The 15,745-nt window shown below is 37.1% G+C and overlaps 2 protein-coding genes across 2 annotated transcripts; both read right to left on the bottom strand.

Annotated features, from left to right (window-relative positions):
- Nucleotides 1-783: 783 nt before the first annotated feature.
- On the bottom strand, nt 784-7,081 carry LOC113772370 (non-canonical poly(A) RNA polymerase PAPD5). The gene is made up of 13 exons (XM_027316960.1): nt 6,631-7,081; nt 6,085-6,197; nt 5,928-5,984; nt 5,301-5,396; nt 5,141-5,211; nt 4,765-4,807; nt 4,601-4,681; nt 4,415-4,474; nt 3,788-3,838; nt 3,422-3,519; nt 3,272-3,320; nt 2,591-2,635; nt 784-1,878 (listed from the first exon to the last, which is right to left on the bottom strand). Exons 1-13 carry the CDS (start codon nt 7,013-7,015, stop codon nt 1,393-1,395), a joined length of 1,635 nt encoding a protein of 544 aa, XP_027172761.1. The 5' UTR covers nt 7,016-7,081; the 3' UTR covers nt 784-1,392.
- Nucleotides 7,082-12,055: 4,974 nt separating this feature from the next.
- On the bottom strand, nt 12,056-15,218 carry LOC113769940. Its single transcript, XM_027314272.1, has one exon. The coding sequence runs from the start codon at nt 15,091-15,093 to the stop codon at nt 12,295-12,297; it is 2,799 nt and encodes a 932-aa protein (XP_027170073.1). The 5' UTR covers nt 15,094-15,218; the 3' UTR covers nt 12,056-12,294.
- Nucleotides 15,219-15,745: the final 527 nt, after the last annotated feature.

The following is a 15,745-nucleotide window of genomic DNA, read 5'->3' as shown; positions in this document are numbered from 1 at the left end:
GCGAATTTACACAATTCTCCTTTTTTGCCTTTTCGTGTACGTTCGCTAAGCTTTCTAATTGAACAACAATAATTATACTGGGACACCTCTAGCCCAAATTATGCTGAGAGTCTTTTGACTCACATGCCATGCCCCTCATGCGCTTCATTTAGTCATAATTGACTGATTAAATATTAATATTATTATTCTAAAAATTAAAACAAAAGGGACGAAATGTGTTTATGATAAATCAACAGCGATAAAAGTGGCCCACTCTGCAAAGCAAACAATAGGGATGAAAATGATATTTTAGCCCCAAAAAAAAAAAAAAAATGGAAGAAGAAGAGCAGCAGCTTGAACAACAACAATAATAATTGCATGTTGATCTGTTTCGCAGTTGGATGTCAATGTCATGCGCTTGCAATTAAGTCGGAAGTTGAAGGCAGTTAGATTAATGTACTCATACATTAAGAGATATACAGTTGATAGTCTTCTATTCTTTCCCTTTTAACTACGTATCATTTTTCTTGACTTAAATTAATAACTCCCTGGCGGCCCGACCCAGATGTAGATCAGATATATAAACGAGGTTTTTTTTTTTACCAAGATGATATACAAGTGTCGTCATGAATGTGATACAATGAATATTCAATAATGTAATGGAACAAGAATATTCAATAATGTTTCTTGTCCCCCCAGCTATAGCTACTATGCACCGTGTTGTGACTAATGACTTGTAGATTACCCCAGACACGTTAAACGGTAAAATGTCATTACTTGGCATCCAAACAAATGTTGAAAAAAAAAAAAAAAGGTTCTTACTTGTATACATGTTGAAGCTGCTATATTAACACGTAGGCTCTAAAAACGTAACAAAAACAAAATTTTAGCACCTGAACTGATGCTGGATGTATAAATGTAGGACAAATACAGTCCAAGTATGACCTAAGGTTTTTCCAACAGAACTTACCGAGTTACAGCAGCATTAAATTCACTACTCTTTCCTCAAATTATGGTTGCAAATCCTCGATAGCTTCAACACCATAAGCGATGAGCATTTTGACACTGCTACTCGGCCATGGTTCAGAGGATTCCAAGGCAGACTGATGATCAATCATGCACTTAGCAATAAGAGCTTGAAGCACCAATTCCACCCCGCCAGTCCCACCAAGGAAAGATCCGGGGCAGAGCATCAAGGTTCCTGGCTAAAGGTCTAACTGGTAAGTTTCCCTGATCTATTTTTTGAGAAGCAATATTATCGCCATAATTGTAATTGCACAATTACTAGAAACTCGAGGAAGAAGCATTCGCATCATGGATGTGAGCATGGATCGTCTCTGTGATTCCTAATTGCTGCTGCTCTACGACTATGAGAGATGGATGCTCGGAAATTGCTTGATCAAGCAGGCCTCCTCAGTGATGAAACCTATCATAGCTTCTGTATCCATTGCTATCACCACCATCTTGATGACGTCTCCAATCCTTCATAGACTTCTTCCCTGAGCTAATTTTTCCATGTCTGACAGTTTTATCATCCCCATTCTGCTTCACCTTCTTAACAGCCTTCCTCTGAAGTGATTTCTTCCTCTTCTTTCCTGAGGAATGTTCACTGTCATCTCCAGAAATTGGATTTCCCCGGGGAAGTGGTTCGTCATCCTCATCACCCAACTGCCAGTTACAATATATCTCCCTGTGATCACCATTTTGTTCAGGCAGTGGTTCTCCCGCACCTGGAAGCAACTTCTTAAATGTCACCTCCCCATTAGATCCTCCTTTCCGTTCTAGCAGCGCTGCATCTGGCCTTATAATGGTACCAAGAATGCTCCTGTTGGGACAATTGCCCAGAATAGCTCTTGCATTTGTCAGAGAACTGAAAGCCATTGCAAAAGCAGATCTAACCTGCAAAAGCCAACATAACTCAGGGTCGGTCTGAGAATCAATCATGATTAAAACTGATTAATACCAACACCAACTCCTAGGTGCATGAAGATGTCAGAAACGTAATGCACGAAATCACATGGGTCTACATCATAGGAATTATAAGAACTTCAGTTTCTGGAAACTTGACAAAGATCAGAGGTAAGACAAACATTTTTATGATATGGTGGACGATGACTTGCTGTGCTCGAATACAGTTGAGGACCATTTCTTTCCTCCAGACATAAATAGATGTAAAATCAATGATGATTACTTCTAAAATCAACAGGATGACATGAGAATCAGCAAATAGAGCAGATAGTTTTGCAGGCAATTTCTTGTTTCCTAGCCATAATGTACAGGCAGCTATAAATCAGTGGATAGGGTACAAAGTAGCTCAAATAGCATTACTTTTTGACTTTCCTAACTACGTGATGCAGATAGTTTTGCAGGCAATTTCTTGTTTCCTAGCCATAATGTACAGGCAGCTATAAATCAGTGGATAGGGTACAAAGTAGCTCAAATAGCATTACTTTTTGACTTTCCTAACTACGTGATGCTAAACCAAGTAGAAATGGAACCCAAAGGAACTCTCAGTTTCTGTTCCGTTGGCAAATTGACTTGTTTTAGCAGCCAACATCTGGCACATGAAAAGAAACTCAAAATAGAGAATTATAAATGAACAAGGGGATACCTGGAAATAGTTGAAGGAGTTTTTTCCTATGTCATTCTCTGGGGCCTACAACAGTAAAGGCATCAGATTCATAAGATAATGTCGATCACAAAAAACATACCTACACGATAACATAGTTCTTTTTGAACAAACCAACCACCTCCCCGCCCCCCGCCACCCCCCCCCCCCACAACACAAACAAAAAAAAAAAAAGGAAAGAAGAAGAAGATAGATCATGTAGTCTTGGACTAATTTGCATTCTTTATGCAGAGAATCAAAACAAAAGCTATGTTGCCACTTCACATTCTTTATGCAGAGAATCAACAAACAAAATCTGATATATCCTTTACCAGCTGAATCTACTTAAACTTTCAACAGCATTAAATTGAAAGAGCATGCATCCTATGAGGTTTTGAATTGAAGATAATGCATGTCTTCAATTCACTCAGGAACTGAATAAATTCCTTCAGCAGCTCAAATCTGCCCCAAACTAATTGTAAAGCCCTCTGCACTGTCCTGATGGACACACTCTTGGGACAGCAAGAAATTCAGACTCGAGCAGTCCAAGCTCAATAACCAATCAAGAAATAGAAAAATTGTTATCCAGCTGTTTAGAAATTTAAAACCAGTCCATCTGCAACTCTGAAAGTAACAAGATAGAAAAGTATCATGAATGAAGACACATTAAAAACTTCAAATAACCTGCGGATCCTGAATGGAGATAACAAAAGGTTTTCCCTTGATAGAAAACCTGAAACATTAAAAGAGACGGATATAAAGTTCAAATTACAAGCTTAAGCCAAAATGAAATAACGGCAACAAATAAACAAGTACATAGGATAAGTTTCTCACCCTTTCCTGCTCTTCAAGAAGAAGGTGCCTTCTCCATTGCAAGATACACCAACATCGGCTGTATTCAGTTTGCGGCCATACATATCGAAAAAGTTCACCTATCGTTCAAAGGAAACAAAATATCAACTACTTAAAAGTTCTTATTTCCCTGTACTATTTTCAAAAGCATTAACTTAAAACCAAAGACTAGCCACAAATACAAATATTTGACTTTTGGCTCATGCATTAGATACTAAAGTGTAACTGTAGTATGAATAAATTCAACTTTTGGCGCATGCAATTAAATGCTAAACTGCAGCTGCACTATAACAAAACGGCTAACATGACAAGCATAAGCATTAGTAGTATATGTTAAGGGAAACACACCAGAAGAACTCCCAGATTGTGTTCCGGAGAAGCTTGGCGATAATTATGATTCTGCATAATTAAATACCATGAGACAATGAAAAACAATCAAGCATTATAAGACAAGGGAAGAAGGGAACCAAAGTAATCAGCAATCAACTACTCATACTAATAAAATCAACTAACTTTCGGTGCAGTTAGGAGTTTGCATCAGACAAGCACCATGGAGGTGCTATTGCCAACTTCTCATAATATAATATATCAGAAAAAGAAAATGAATTAACTTTTAGTCCAGTTACTCTCCTCTTTTTACTCCACCAATAACTAACTAATGTCAGTATCCCATTCCATTATTACTTTGTATCGCCACAAACCTTGATTTTCCTTCACAAAAAAGGCATTTCACAATTAACGATCTTCAAAATGTCAAGCAGCAACCAGATGTTAATTACATAGGGCTATACTTTGAATAAGAAAAAGTAAGGCAAATTGTAATGGCCGAAATTTGAATGACGAAAAGAAGAAGATAATCCTTTAGCATGACATCTGAGCATTGAGACTGGCTTTACAGAAAATATTGACAACCACAATGTGAATTTACTAGAACGCCTTATTGATGTACATTTCTTCCAAACTTGACTAAATTACCTGCAGCATAGCTATCAGCATGGTCAGCAGCGCGTAGGAACCAATCCCACCAGTATACACCTACAGGATAAAACCAGAAAAAAAAAAAAAACAATTACCTTAAACCCCAGAAGCAACGAATATAAGAACAAGAACAACCAAGTAATAGCAGGTAAATCAATTGGAGACTAAAAAGTAGAACTCCACCTCATTCAACTCTCTCTGTTGTAGAAATATTTTCAAAATTAAACATAATGGTCGCAGAGGAGGCCATTTAGCTACAGCATCCTAAAAGACAAAAGACCAGTGATTAGTAAAGGCACTAGATTATCCATGCAGATACTATATTGGTCCAAAAGATATCCAGAAACCTTTATAAAGTCAGCAGCTTTTGGTCCATTTTGTACATCAAAACTGCAAAAAAGGGAAAAAGAATATCACATTTTAAGAACATAATAGCGAACTTATGAGTGCCTACAAGAAAGTTCCTTATTCTTTCTTATATCCAAGACCACAAATACATCAAGGCTAAACATCAGATAGATGCTTCAGCGGAAGAGCTACTTTCAACTATGCTCAATCAGATGAATAGTGATGAAATTGGAACTGGCACAGCAACCCCTTCATTAATTATTCAATCAAAACAACAGTTAATATGCATGCGAATCTAGACAATCAGAGTTCTTGCTTTCTGCTGAATTGGAGTAAGATCAGCAATATTAGCCAGGACATTTTTGGAGAATAGACCTTATATCAAATGCGACACCACTTCTTTTCTCCACAAATTTGATAATTGGCACACGAGCCTTTGCAATCACCTGAGAGAATAAAAAAGCAGTCACGCCAAAGGTGGTCAAATGAGAAAGTTTTCACCAAAGAATACATTCAAATGCTACATTTATCTGACCTGAATCTTCTTTGCAATTCCTCTTTGTGATAAGGCTCTAGAAAGAGCTTGCAAACCAATCTGAGGACGAGAAATTTTGGAATCCAATATCACAACCTGTCATGCACCACTGGTGTTAAATAAGTTCAACTTTGATATTTCATCTACAACTAATCACTTTTCAAATAATGTAAACAATATCCTAAGAATCGCTTTCCAGAATCTGAAACACAAACTAGAACAAAATGAGTATCCACTTCCCTGTCAGTTTGTCAACAAGAAGCAAAGCTTCGTGATCAAATTATGTATGTAAAACTAATATAATCAAGCACTTGAGGAACTTCAATCACATCTCAAGCAAGTAGAAAAGGAATGACAGCCCACATATTCATAAACATATGACTAGTAAAGTCAGATTTATAACAATGAAAGAATATGTAGGCAGGTGGAATCAAAACAAACAAGGCACATCAAAATGAGTCCTTAGCATGTAGGACTACAAAAGCTAGTTAAACACACAAAACAATAAACCTAAGCTCCTCACTTTAACTTTCCTTTTTGCATTATCAATTTTATTCTTGGGGGAAATGTGGACTTGGCAAATTGAAGGTAAAGGTACAGAAAAGCACATGGGAGTAGTGAAATTACATCAATGTCGCTTGTAGGAAGATAGAGCCCCGTCTTGAATGAGCCAAAAACTTCTGCCTGCAAGATCAACAGAGACACATTAAAATGCAGTTGCAGAAATTATAAGTCGAATTACATACTTGCATGAAAGGGATGATGGCTCGGGATAGAGGTGAACCTTGCAGTTGGGCCAGATATATCTAACAACATCAAAAACAGCATCTATAGCTTCATTCCGAGATGCCTGCTCTTCTGGAGTTGGAGATAGAAAGTCACAAAAATCTAGTATCTCTGCAACATCAAAATCAGTAGACTAAATCACAAACTCACATCCCCGGACAAACTGCTCTGCCTCTCTCATCTCTCTTCATAGCAGCTCATCAATACACAAAACAGAAAATCCCCACATTGTGTAGGTGGCAATACTCAATACCCTAAACCAAAACTTGGAATGAAAAAACCTAAAACTGTGTCCAAATCCAACACCATTAATTTTTTTTTAATCTAAATTATTTCTTTTGTGTCTAGTAGAATCTTTCCAACGACTGGGGATCGAAAATCTGAAGCATGAAGAATTCAAGTTCACCACTGATGCTCCAGATAAACTTCAAAGCAACTGGCTTCTTCCAATTACGTAAGCACTAGCAGTATAATTTCCATAAATGAGGAGGAAAAGTGCAGTTAAAGAGATAATATCAAACTCTAAATGCTGACAAAAACATACCTTTATGGAGCTGAAGCATGGGACTTTTGAAGCGACAGTTAGCTCGAAACCAATTCCCCTCCAGTCTTCTCTCCCGCTCGGGCTCTTTTACTGGTGCCGCAGCTGGAGACGCCTCGGGAGTCGGAATTGGAGTATCTATAACATTCTCTACGACATCAATAACGTCGAGGGAGAAATATTCAGGAGCAGCGGTTTCAGTTGTCGAGGACTGAATAGATGAAAGAGAAATTTCGTTGCGGAAGACAACATAGGGTTCGGCTTCATCTGGGTTTGAAGACGAACATGGCGGCGACGAAGTTGGCGGCGGTTCGTCGGTGTTGGTAGTGAGGCTCAGAGGACTTAGGGTTTCGTATAAAAAAGTTTCCGGCGTTTCCGCCGTTTCCATTGCTGCTGCCGGTGGTAGTTCAAGACTTCAAGCTCAATGTCCCAACTAGCCGGAAGGAGTTCAGGAGTCGAGCCAATGGCGCAAGTCTTATGATGCTTTGGGTCGGGTCTTTGTAGGGTCAGAAGACGGGTTGGTTGAATTCCAATGTGGTCCATTCCGGTTACTCAATTTTGGGTCGGGGGCTGTGAGCGGTGCGGGTTTGGGTCACAGTTAGTCTAATCACTAATATAGACTTGTTTGATTTTTTTTTTTTGTAATAGTTGTTAATACATTAGCCTAACCAAATATATTTCTTATCCTGTGCACTTGCACCAGTTCTTTTTTCAAACCTGTCATTGAATCTTGAAAACAAAGATGTTCATTTAGTAGATAAAATTTATAATCTCTTATAAAAGTGTAATTATTTGAAAATAATTTGAGACAGTAGAAAATATATGCTAAAATTAAAAATTATAATGGGGACAAACAAAAGTCCTGAACAAAATGTTTTTAACATTAAATCAAAAGTCAATGTGATAATGAAACATTAAAACAACAATTTACCTTTTTTAAAAAAGTTCTCTACTCTAAATATACTAAACAAAAGCATCTAATGACTAATTAATTAATCTTCTAGAATAGAAAAATAGAGATTCTTCTTAGATAACTCGTTTGTACAATCATTTGCTTGTTAGATCATTGTTGCAATTCATGTTGATAGAAGCCAAAAAGAAAAAGGAAAATATTCTTTGCATTCTATTTTTTGTTATTTGTACTCCCATCGTTTATTTTATTATATAGTCTAACAAATGAAAACTATATGATTAAAATGATAGTGAAAGTATGATTAATAAAAATGGAAGTGCAAATAACATTTCTCAAAGGAAAAAAGGAAAAAAAAAAAGAGTTGAAACATGAGCCTTTTTGCTTATATGAAAACAATAATTTCTAACTCTAAAAGTATATAAAAACAGGGAAAAAAAAGATATAACAACAACCCCGTCATTGAGCGATCTCTATCCAGTATAATATCCAAAACGTGGAATGACAATTCTTGAAGTGCTAACAATTTTCAAAATAATTTGTACTATCCCATCCGATGACCAAAAACTCAATCCTCAAGGATTTTCTTATTAAAGAAAATGAGTGTGTATATATGTGTGTGTGTTCCCTTGTATAATTTCGCATAGTGTTTTGATGGGACTTGAGACTATAAATGAACAAAATCGAATTGAAATTTGATCTAATCAATCAAACTCGACTCAATTTTATCAAATTCGAACTCGATGAACTTTGAAACTCAACCTCAAATTTGAGCTTAATGGCCCTAATGGAGTTTAAAAAATAAAAAAAAATTCTATTCTTTAAATTAGATAAAATTTATCTTAATAAATAATAAAAATATTGAGGATATTTATGTAAATTGTACTAAAAGGGTTATACATATATTGGAGCTGAGTATCTCTGTACTGACATTAGAGGTGTCAAATCAACCCACTTAATTAAATTTACCCATACCCGCCCATGAATAGATGGGTATGGGTATCTTAAATTTTTGTATATGGGTATAAATGGGTTACCCAATAATACCCATTTAATAAAAATATGTATTATTGGGTAACCCATCAAACCCAATTAATCCATTTAGAATTCTCTTCCCCCCAAGTCTCTTCTTTTCCCCCACCCATTTTTTTTTTTTCAAATTTTTCATTTTGTCATGGTGTTAACTACTTTTGTTTCATTATTATTATTATTATTATTATTTGTTGATTTTATCTTATTATTTTATTTTCTCTTAGTTTGTTAACTTGCTCATTTTTCAGCATTACCAATTTATGATAAATTTTAGCCTATTTTCTTATCTTTCTAAAATGAAAATTTAAATTTATATATGAAAAAAATGTTAGGGGTTCAAAATTTTTGGATTAAGTTTTTATATTAATTTTTATAGTACTTAGTTCAAATTTTTATATTCTTATTATTCAATTATTAAATAATAGGTAATTTTGTGACATAGAGTATAAATGAAAAAAAATTGGTAATTAGGCTTTATTGAACATTATAAGTAAATATTTAAAACTAATGATGGGTACAAAGAGCGGTATAAATTGATAACTTAGTTTGCAAAAATGAATTTAAATGAGTTTACAACAAGTTAAAATAAATGGGTTATAAATGGGTAATTGGGTTACCCAATTCATTTTTTGACTTACCCATTTATACCCATCTAATTAAATTGGTATAAATGGGTTGACTCACTTATACCCATTATCCATTTTACCCAACCCAAACCCGCCCAAGTCACCCATTTTGACACCTCACATACAGACTCTTGAACTAACTGATCATGCAAAGAATCTCTTCAACAAATTTTTTTTTTTTGAAAATTTGAATTTTCTACGTTATTTTCATCTAGTTTCTTCATATTACTAGTGATTGAAACAAATGAGACGATATTAAAAGCTTATTGTGGTTGCAACACCAAGACTGAATAATCATATTACATAAAAGATGAGAAGTAAATATGAGAATTGCTTTGAAAATTTACATAATTCACAATCAAGGCTGTTCATCTACAGATTTTTCCCCGAGTTTGAAAGTTTTGGATAACAAAAATATCTCAAATAATATTTCGCTTACATCATAAACACATTTCCCAATCCACCTTTTTATATTTCCAATCACTTTTTTATCTCACATCACAAAAAGTTCTACAGTAATTATTCCAAATAAATAATATTTCAAATAATACACTATCCAAACAAAACTTTTCCAGAATGACATTTTGAATTACTAGAAAATGAGAATAAATCAAAGTCGATGAAATTTAAACCAACCAAAAACATGCAAATTTGGACGGGCTGTTTTGATTATATGTCCTGTGGAGAAGCATCCCAATTAACACAATCAACTTCCCTTCTCCGTTACCCAATTCGATAGTTTTCCTTTCAATTCAAAAAGAAAAATATGAGACTTGTGGCAATTATTTTTTTGTTCAAAAATAAGACAAGACCCTAGCACAATAAAAGAGTCGTCTCTGTATCATGGTATGGTTTATTCGTTGAAGGTAGGGCAGCATCAGAGAAGATGAGAATCTGTTGCAATCTTGAAAAGATAGAAACCGACGATTTGGTCGCTGATTATTTCTACGAAAGAGCACTATTGCATAGATTTGGATTGAAAATTTTAAAGCCAAGAATGAACAGCGAAAATTTCAGAAATCATACCGATTCAACCAAACTAACCAATACCAGGTACAGGAATAGGACATTTATATATAGTTACTGATGATCTTCACCATTGTACCCAATAGGGTGTTAATGTCCTCCCACGTGCAGGCGCTTAACAATAGTGTATCCTCAGCAGCTCAAATACAAAGAAGAAAAAAAAAAAAAGGTTGCAAGACACAGAATTGTTCTGTAGCGACAGATAAACGATTCTGAAGCTTGAAAGAAATGGTCCAAGTTTCTCGAGTCATTCTTGAGGCAGAACAAGATGTTAATTTGTTCTTCCATTTTCTAATGTCCCAAAATATACACTGAATCATTCATTTTAGTCCATTTTTACTTGAAATGTTCAATTAAACGCAAAGTAGAACACACGCACGTATATATATTCAAGAGAAATGCACAGAGGAGTAACATTTCATAGATTAAAAGGGAAAAGCCTAATTCGACTTGTCATCATCCTACAATTGCCAACTTCCACAGACAATTTTTGTAGCTAATAATAATAATAAGAATACCATAGCTGGTTAATAATCTTCTGCGATTAATGGAATAGCAAAATATGAAAGATAATGAGTGCTACTCGGAGTCAGAGCCATCCGCGTCGTGGGTATCCTGGAAGAGATCGTCGTCGCCCTCGTCTGCATCATCGTAATGGTCCAAGTCAAACCCAAAATCTCCATCACTATCTTCAAGTTCAGTCTCAGAAACAAAACCGAAGGACCCATCACTATCCTTGCGGGCTTGCATAATCCCAGATTGATCAACCCCAGGGAAACCCACCATCCCAGACGGATAAAAACCCCTAATAGCTGCAACTGGGTTCTTCATCATCTTCTCCGATATCTCTGTTATATTTGTGGACTTCTGCGTTGGCTTTAGGTCTGGAGTTTGCCGCTCTGCAGTGCGGCTGGGTGGATGAGTGATTGAGGGGGTTGTGGCGGCGGTAGGGCGGAGGAGGTGGCTGCGAATGAGGCTTTGGAGAGCTGAGTTGTGTTTGGTGAAGCTGAGCAGCCTTGAAGCGGTTGAACTTGCCATTTTCTCTGTATCTGTCTCGCTCTAGAATTGTTATGATCCGAGAAATGGTGAAGTTGGGTTGGAGGCGACGGAGAACTGAAATAGATTTCTGTTTGTTTATATTGTAGTGTAATCCGGGGGTTTAGGGTTTTAGCTGGAGGAGGATTCTAGAGTCACGGAGTATATGGATGAAGTTGGACTAGCTGGAATTTTGGGAGTAAATACAACAAATAAATATGAGTACTCAGTTGGAGTTTATATTTCAATTAGCACAATTTTCATGAAAATCAAAATTTATCAATGGTTTTCTTGATTGGTGCCCAATTTATGTACACAGATGACCATTTAAATCTATTTATTATTGGCATTCCTTGCATTTTAATTACTTCTCATATTTGTGTAGTTTTCAAAAAAAACCAACTATCGAGATCCTTTTAATTCTTGACCCTCCTTGACCAAACCAACCTATTGTTTATGGATTTCATTTTTTTAGATTTTTTATTAAAAAAATTACTATAGTGATTTGATATATGTAAGATAAAAAAGTGATTAAAAAATGTATTCACGTAAACTGCAGCAATTTTTTGTTGCTATCCAAACAGGGCGACTTTCAAATTATTCTTTGATTAATTCTTTTTTCATTTGTATGAAACTTGAGATCATTCTCTATCCGTTCAAATACATACAACGTTCACATCAACAGTTTTTTCCTTTCTTCTCTCTTTTTTTTTGGGGGGGCTATATTAGGATACTATTAATTATTCTTGGCTTTTAAGAATGGAATCAACAAGTTCAAAATGAAAGAAAAAAAATAATATGCAAAGTAAAACATAAAGCCGGCATTAAACCTGACTTGACACTACTGATTCACAGCCATATTACATCAAGTGTTCAAAACTGAGAAGGAAGCCCCAGCAGAAAATGCTGATTGCTCAAAAGAAAAACAAAGACAAAAAGTTAACTTCAAGCAGTCTTCTTATTTTAGCTTGAAGATTTTGCAACAGCAGTTCCACACAAGCAAAACATAAGTTCTACAGTCAACATTTGCCCCAAAAGCTACTCACCGCTAACCACAGGCACCTTCTCATACAGGCCGAGTTCACGAATTTTTTGTGGAAGAACACAGCTTCCACCAAATCGCTGCTGCAGCCAAATGATCACTGCAAACGCTATACAACCACAAGGGATGATGACATCCCAAGCAATGGAGTAAAAATCTGCACTATGATTTGCGTAAATGTATGATCCATAAAAATCTTGACGCATGTAATTGTGCACCCTGTAGAGATCATATGCATGGGGTACCAAGCGGACTAATGTTGTTCCGATATAGAACAAATAAGACAGTGCCTTTTCCCTTGAATTCTGGAATATGTTGAAGAGGATCTGAGGAAGGAGAAATCCATCAAGGACCAAACCAGCGTATGATTTCAGGTACCTCAATGTATAGGATTGTTCAGACATAACAAGAGATGGATCAGGAATGGTGGTGTTGTAAGCAGGATATAGAGAACGTGGCATCCCATTCCCATTGCCATTCTTCTCTAACTCCACCAAGAAGGCAATTAGTCCACCTACAGCATACAGAAGTAAAGACACGAAAGCGGTTTTCTTCTCCGCAGCGCATAAATGGTTTCCGTCTCCATCCTCCGTTCTTGCAGTCCATGCCAATTGGAGGAGGCGCAACAGCAGGAGAAAGACTACTAAACTGACCAATCTTACACTCACTTCATTCAGTTCAAGCCATCCATCGCCTCTAAGAATCACGTTTTGCTGATCGTGATTCTTAATGAAAAGGGCCTCAAGATTGAGCACCAGAGGGACCATGTGACCCAAAGTGATGATACTGAGCATGACAACTGAAATAAAGGGGAGAACTTCTGGATGCTTCTTCACATAGAATAGCTGAGATGCCACGAATAAACATGCCAGAGTGTTGGAGATCAAGACCATAATGATCTCCAAATCCATCCGCCAAATGGATTCCTGTGCTTGAACAGTGTAATAAGAGGATGAAGATATATTCAACTGCTCAAAGTAAAGAGAATCAGTTTTTGCCCGCCTGCTTTGGATGACTCCATTGATGGAACTTCCAACCATTGAACTTAAGGGAGGAAACTCAACATCTATGATCATCTCACAATCAAATGACTTTTCACTACTGTGAAGGGGATGGATCTCTCGACAACCTACCATGCAGAGATGTCCTGTTTCAGTATCATAGACACCTTCGGCAGAGATTACCAGTTGACCCCATTGATTGAGTGATGAGTTCAACGAAGCAATCTGTTCTTTCAAATTGATGTAAGAGAAGGTTATTTTATAGCTGATATTCATCTGGCTACTATAAATATTGGTGCTCTCCTCTACTTCTCCAAGGCCCGAATCCTCAGTTATTACGAAATTTTCTCCATAATGTTCACTGTTGACAAAGATAGGGAGTCCATTACCCCAAGCAATCTCCTCTTTAGAGTGTTTAACAGACATGTCAAACCTCATATCATAAGAATTGCCTTTGGGGAAGTTGTCCCCATTTTCCTTAACAACTTCTTTTCTGGGACATAATTCTCTTGCCTTGCCAACTTGAGTATATTCATATTTCAGGCCTGGCAAACTCTCCCCATTGTTGTTGGAGCTGGTAACCTTGAAGTGCCCTGGATCAGTAGCCGTCTTGTTGGTCCAAACTAGTCCAACTATGCTGCTAGTATCTGTGATATTCCAGACAAGCGGAAATTGTATGCTCAACCTCACTGAGCAGTCACCCACACGAACATCTTCTAAAGACTTGTCTGAGTTGAGCATTCTGCAGGCAACAATGCACAATTGATTTTTCTCACTATTCCAGGATCCTTCCCCAATCAATGTTGTCTTGGGGTCAAAAGATTGGTAATGCCAATAGTATTCGTTGTGAAAAGCCAATATATATCGTAGCTTTTCTTCATCCTCTGAACACTGAAACGCGGACAAGGACAAGTGTGCATGTTTCTTCTTAAAAGGACCACAATCACTCGTGCTTTTACACCCTGCTGCATACTCCACTTCAAAATCATAAGTTCTCCAAAGGAACCTCGAGCAAATGCTTCCTGGCAGCAAGCTAAGGGACCGGTTGGGTGGAATATCATTTCCTCCCAGGCACCCTCCGCCAAGCCCCTTTGAGGCCAATGTATAATTGTAATCAGAAAGCACAGGGAGCGAAACTATTTCAATGGGCTCGAAATAATTGGGGCTATTGGATGAACTCAAGCTCTTCAAGGTCCCCTTAGCTAAACTAGTTAAGAGGGTTGAGTTCTTCTTTGCATGATTAAATTGAAAAACAGCTTCAAGATTGCGAAGCTTACCTTCTGCAGATTGCCAAGAGGCCTTTCCTACCATGCAAAGCTTCCTAGATTGCTCTGAAAAGAATCCATTTAAGAGGAATCTCAATGATCTTCTGCGGTAGACATCCCTGGGGTGGTACCACTGACCATAACCTGAATAATTAAGGTACTGATGGGGCAATCGGAACCTCAAGCGAGCCTGAACCTTGTAGACCCCGCTGGTCTTGGTTACATAGATATTTTCAGTGATATAAAGTGAAAGATAAACATCTGAACTATTAAACAACTGATCCGTTGACTTCTTTCCAAGAATTTGCTCCCCACCCTTGAAGTAACTTGTGGCTAAATGGAGAATTGGAGACTGGGTACTAAAACGACCAGTTGGACTGGATTCAGGGACAATGGAAGCACAATGATCGCTGTAAGAAATTTCTGAAGCAGAAGCCATGGTTGTACAGAAGAAGCTGAAGAGGAACAACAGCAACAAAGCACAGAACCATGTTAGTTGACAGAAACTAGGGGAATGAGAAGGTTTCATATTCCTACGCTCGGAAAACTGGTTTCTGTAAAGATGAGCTTATGAGTCGAGTTTGTTAACAACTGCAGTCCCAGAGTTGTACTTAGTGGATTTACCAGTCAATCTCTTCCGCTTGTACTCTCCTTTTTCTGCATTTTTGTGACTAATCAGGTCTGGTCTATTATATGCAAAATTGTCAAAGTCTTTGTCGATTATTGCGGAGGTCGTCTGCCCCTCCTGTCAAGGGAAATAAATCATGGAACCCACAAGGGCAGCAACCCATTTAGTCTTGTACTATCATCCAAGTACTCTACTATATTCCAGTTGACTGCTTCCTTGTGAGGTGGTTTTTGTGGAAAATAGGAATCTAAGCAACTTCCGGTAGCTTTCATCCCTTCCTCGGTGGCACGGGTGATACCAAAATGGTTTAATAATTTCTTGACTAATTAAAGCAAAAATGTTGACTTTAACAAAGACCTTACAAGTCTCCTTCCAAACCGGAAGAAACGCCATTGGAAATATCTGTTGCAATGAAGAGGTACTGCAAATTTTCCATTTTTACAAAATCAGTGCGTTGGCATTAAGTGATGCTTTATCGGCGGTCGTCATCCCCAGGCTTAAACTTTAAAGAAACGAATAAAAATAGCCCTTGGCATATTTACCGTTCACAGTT

This window comes from Coffea eugenioides, chromosome 5 (genome assembly GCF_003713205.1).
Source record: "Coffea eugenioides isolate CCC68of chromosome 5, Ceug_1.0, whole genome shotgun sequence".
NCBI classification, from domain to species: Eukaryota; Viridiplantae; Streptophyta; class Magnoliopsida; order Gentianales; family Rubiaceae; genus Coffea; species Coffea eugenioides.
This window is presented reverse-complemented; position numbering and strand designations above follow the sequence as displayed.

Excerpts from the sequence above, each read along its gene's own strand:
- LOC113772370 (XM_027316960.1), bottom strand. The coding sequence starts at position 7,015 with ATGGAAACGGCGGAAACGCCGGAAACTTTTTTATACGAAACCCTAAGT. Across the intron at positions 3,839-4,414 it reads TGCTGATAGCTATGCTGCAG|AATCATAATTATCGCCAAGC; the intron begins GTAATTTAGTCA and ends TTAATTATGCAG. Across the intron at positions 1,879-2,590 it reads ACTCCTTCAACTATTTCCAG|GTTAGATCTGCTTTTGCAAT; the intron begins GTATCCCCTTGT and ends TGGCTTTTGCAG.
- LOC113769940 (XM_027314272.1), bottom strand. The coding sequence starts at position 15,093 with ATGAAACCTTCTCATTCCCCTAGTTTCTGTCAACTAACATGGTTCTGT.